At 39.8% G+C, this 4840-nt stretch overlaps 1 protein-coding gene across 4 annotated transcripts in view; it reads left to right on the top strand.

Moving 5' to 3' along the window:
- HELQ (helicase, POLQ-like) overlaps positions 1–4840 on the top strand; it is a 54166-nt gene that overhangs the window by 29500 nt on the left and 19826 nt on the right. For all 4 annotated transcript variants that reach the window (XM_011941781.1, XM_011941784.1, XM_011941780.1 and 1 more), the window contains one exon: positions 4131–4304. In XM_011941781.1, coding sequence (XP_011797171.1) covers positions 4131–4304 — 174 coding nt within the window. The remainder of the gene's footprint in view (positions 1–4130; positions 4305–4840) is intronic.

Genomic DNA, 4840 nt, shown 5'->3' with positions numbered 1-4840 from the left:
CGTGAACCTGGGAGGCGGAGCTTGCAGTGAGAGGAGATCGCACCACTGCACTACAGCCTGGGCGACAGAGCGAAACTCTGTCTCAAAAAAATAAAATTAAAATTAAAAAAATTAATTTTGACTGGATGCCATGGCTCCCACCTGTAGTCCTAGCACTTTGGGAGGCTAAGGCAGGTGGATCACTTGAATCCGGGAGTTCGAGACCAGCCACTTGAGCAATGTGTCAAAACCCTGTCTCTACAAAAAATAACAAAAATTAGCCAGGCATGGTGGCACACGCCTGTGGTCCCAGCTACTTGAGTCTCACTCTGTTGCCCAGGCTGGGAGTATAATGGAGCAATCCAGGCTCACTGCAGCTTCGACCTCTGGGGCTCAGGTGATCCTTCTGCCTCAGCCTCCTGAGTAGCTGGGATTACAGACATGTGCCACCACACCTGGCTAATTTTTTGTTTGTTTTTTTGAGATAGAGTCTCAGGCTGGAGTGCAGTCGTGCAATCTTGGCTCACTGCAACCCCCACCTCCCGGATTCACGCAATTCTCCTGCCTCAGCCTCTAGAGTAGCTGGGATTACAGTCACACACCACCACTCCCAGCTAATTTACGTAATTTTAGTAGAGATAGGGTTTCACCATATTGGCCAGACTGATCTCGAACTCCAGACCTCAAGTGATCCGCCCGCCTGGGCTTCCCAAAGTTTTGGGATTACAGACATGAGCCACAGCGCCCAGCCAGTTTTTTAAATTTTTTTATACAGACAGAGGTCTTACTATGTTTTTGGCCAGGCTGGTCTCAAACTCCTGACCTCAGGTGATCCACCCACCTCGGCCTCCCAAAGCACTGGGATTACAGGTATGAGCCACTGCAACCAGCCTCCCCTATACCTTTTAAATTTGCGTAGACAGTACAGATTTCGTTTTGTAAAATGGGAAGATGATGTTTACTTACACTTAAATTGATGGTGCGGTGTCCATGCATCACTGTGTCATAAAATCAAAAATATCGTGCCGGGCACAGTGGCTCACGCCTGTAATCCCAGCGCTTTGGGAGGCTGAGGCGAGCGATCACGAGGTCAGGAGTTTGAGACCAGCCTGACCATCATGGTGAAACCCCATCTCTACTTAAAATATAAAAAATAGCTGTGTGTGGTGTCGGGTGCCTGTAATTCCAGCTACTCGGGAGGCCGAGGCAGGAAAATCACTTGCACCTGGGAGGCGGAGGTTGCAGTGAGCCGAGATTGCACCATTGCATTCCAGCTTGGGCAACAGAGACTCCGTCTAAAAAAAAAAACAAACCACAAGCCCAGCACAGTGGCACACACCTATACTCCTAGCTTCTCAGGAAGCTGAGGCAAAAGATTTACTTGTACTCAGGAGTTTGAGGCTAACCTGGGCAACATAGTGAGACCTTGTCTCAAAAATAAAAATAAAAGTATCTCTAGCACTTAAGCATTCACATTATCACAATTTTTAGATTAGGTCTTTTACTTTGGAAATGGCTGTGTTGTTTAGACCTCCAAAATACTGAATAAAAATATTTCTTAAAACAAACCTTTTATATCAAACTCTAAAATGTAAAATAAAAACAATATTATTAATTTGGAACTCATTATCAAATAATAAACATGCAAAAATCTTATTAGAATAATGCATCTTTTTAAGCTTGAATCCAGAGTTTATTTATGTTACATTTAATGTAATATAGGCAACAAAAATTTACCAAATTGATACATATTTAAAATAGTATGAACATGAATTTATCTTTATTACAAATGGATTAATTACTAGTTTAATGTTTTGGAGGTATAATTTTTTAAAACTCTACAGAACATACTTAAATGCTTAAAATCTAATTGATTTCTCCACACTGAAAAAGAGCCCCCCATCCACCTTTTTTTAACATTTCTTGATATCTTGCAAAAGTTTTTTTTTTTTTTTTTGAGACGGAGTCTTGCTCTTGTCGCCCAGGCCAGAGTGCAATGGCACGATCTCAGCTCACTGCAACCTCCACCTCCCAGGTTCAGGCGATTCTCCTACCTCAGCCTCCCAAAGTGCTGGGATTATAGGCGTGAGCCACACCACACACAGCTAATTTTTGTATTTTTAGTAGAGACGGGGTTTCACCATGTTGGTCAGGCTGATCTTAAACTCCTGACCTCAGGTGATACACCTACCTCAGCCTCCCAAAGTGCTGGGATTATAGGCGTGAGCCACCTATAATGCCCTGCCACAAAAGATCTTGAAATTGGCATAAATCATTATGTTTTGCCATATAATAATTATATCATTTTTCTTGGCTTGGGAAATACATTCTAAGCAAAAACCTACATTGACTCAATTTATAGTTAGTACTGAATATGCACTAAAATTAGGAAATTAAATAGCTTTCTTTTCCTACTTGATATTCAACTGTCATACTTTTTCAGCTTAATGCTTTTAAAAAAGTGATCCAGTATCAACCTGCAGGATCTGTAACTCATACATCCTTCAATATGTCACTGTAAGTTCTCATCTCATTCTTTTACTATGATGGAGGATATAATTTTATATTTTATTTTATTTTTTATTATTTTACAATTTTTTTTAAATAGAGACAGGGTTTCACCATGTTGCCCAGGCAGGTCTTGAACTCCTGAACTCAAGAGATCCTCCTGCCTTGGCCTCCCAAAGTGCTGGGATTACAGGTGTGAGCTACCACTCCCAGCCTCTAATTTTATTTTTTATATCTACTTTTTCTTTTTTAAGTTCATCGTTTTTTCCTCAATTTTAAGAATTAATTAGTTTCTAAGCTTGATACTAGCTATGAAATCCTTTATGCACAAATATGGTCATTAGGCACCACGGGCAAAAGCAGGTACACAGAATCAAAATCATCAACTACAGGAAGCATTTTTCTATCTCTTTCAGGTGTTTTAGCTTGGACCCTGTGGAAATAATAGGATCTAATATTTACTCTTAGTTTATAATATAGACAAGCTTATTAACATATTTATCTAAAGTGCATTTGTCTAGTTTATAATAATAATCACACACATATACAATTTACAAATACCAAGTAACAGTAAAGGTCTCTGTCCCCAACTCCCTTCTTTCCTGTATTCATTTTCTACAACTGCCATAATAAATTACCACGAAGGGTTGGCTTAAAACAACAGAAATTTATTCTCCCACACTTCAGGAGACGAGAAGTCCAAAATCAAGGTATTGGCAATGTTGATTCCTTCAGGAGCCTCTGAGAAAAAAGCCATCCGTGCCTCTCTCCTAGCTTCTGGTGGTTACTGGCAGTCCTTGGTGTTCCTTAGCTTATAGATGCATCCCTCCAATCTCAGCCTCCATCTTCACATTGTTGCCTTCTCTGTATCTCTCTGTGTCTTCTCCTCTTATAAGGACACTAATCATTGAATTTAGAGCCCACTGTAAATCCAGGATGATTTCACCTAGAGATACTTAACTAATTGTATCTGCAAATGTCTTGTTTCCAAGTAAGATCACATTCACAGGTACCAGGGGTTAGGATTTGTACATTCCTTTTTGTGGAGTGATGGAGAGGGGGTACAATTCCTTCCCTGTAGAAGGAAGTTTAATTTATATTGGAAATAATTTGGTTTATCTTGTAACTTTTATTTATTTTGATTTTTATTTTTTTGAGACAGGGTCTCACTCTGTCGCCCAGGCTGGAGTGCAGTGGTGCTATCTCGGCTCCCTGCAACCTCTGTCTCCTGGGCTCAAGTGATCCCTTAGCCTCCCAAGTAGCCAGGACTACAGGTGCACACCACACCACACACGGCCACATTTTTTGTTAGTTTGTCTTTTTGTAGAGACAGATTTTTGCCATGTTGCCCAGGCTGATCTCAGACTCCTGGGCTCTTGCAATCCATCTGCCACAGCCTCCCAAAGTGCTGGGATTACAGGCATGAGCCACTCTGCCTGGCCTTATCTTTTTTTATAGTTGGAAAAATGATAATAAATTGGAATTAATCTGAAGTACATCTGTTAGAAATTAGTTTTGTTTCTGTGGAATTATTCTATCCTTGCTATTCTGTAATACAACTTCAGTTTTCCTTTTGTCCAATTTTAATAACATACATTTTTAGCAGGTCTAGTAAACGAATTTATTTGATTGTGTCTTTCTAGAAGGTGGACAAGGACGTTGTCAACAGGCTGTATCTGTCTTTTGTTCTTTATACCTTGCTCAAAGAGACCAACATTTGGACTGTATCTGAAAAATTTAATATGCCTCGAGGATATATACAAAATCTTCTCACTGGAGCTGCCTCATTCTCATCTTGTGTGTTACATTTCTGTGAGGTAATTTCATTGAATATATGATATGTACTTTGTGCGTCTTCTGGTTTTAACTGTTACTAAACTAATAAGCCAGTTAGTATGTCAGCATTTTCTCCTTGTTGACATATTCTGTTATTACGGAGCACTAAAAAACTATTTAAAATGTACCTTTGTCTTTATCTGTTTATGAAAGTACTATTATGTACTTATGGTAACAATACAAAAATTACTGAGTCAACTAAAACACATAATGAAAAGTGTCTTTTTAACCCAACTGTTAAAGCCACCATTAATAGTTTCAGGTATTCGGAATTAACTGTTAAAAAACAACCTATTGATGTAGATTCCGTGTGAATGTCTTTCACCTGAGTAATAAAAATGTCAGGTGTTTGGTTACTAAGTTACCTATATCCAACAGCTACCTGCGACTATGTAGTACCATATTCTCTTTTTAAAAAAATTTAGGCTGGGCGCAGTGGCTCACGCCTGTAATCCCAGCACTTTGGGAGGCCGAGGCAGGCAGATCACGAGGTCAGGAGATGGAGACCATCCTGACT

Source organism: Colobus angolensis, unplaced genomic scaffold (assembly GCF_000951035.1).
Source record: "Colobus angolensis palliatus isolate OR3802 unplaced genomic scaffold, Cang.pa_1.0 Scaffold200, whole genome shotgun sequence".
Lineage (NCBI taxonomy): Eukaryota > Metazoa > Chordata > Mammalia > Primates > Cercopithecidae > Colobus > Colobus angolensis.
The sequence above is the reverse complement of the archived record's forward strand: the minus strand, read 5'-3'. Positions and strand labels throughout refer to the sequence as shown.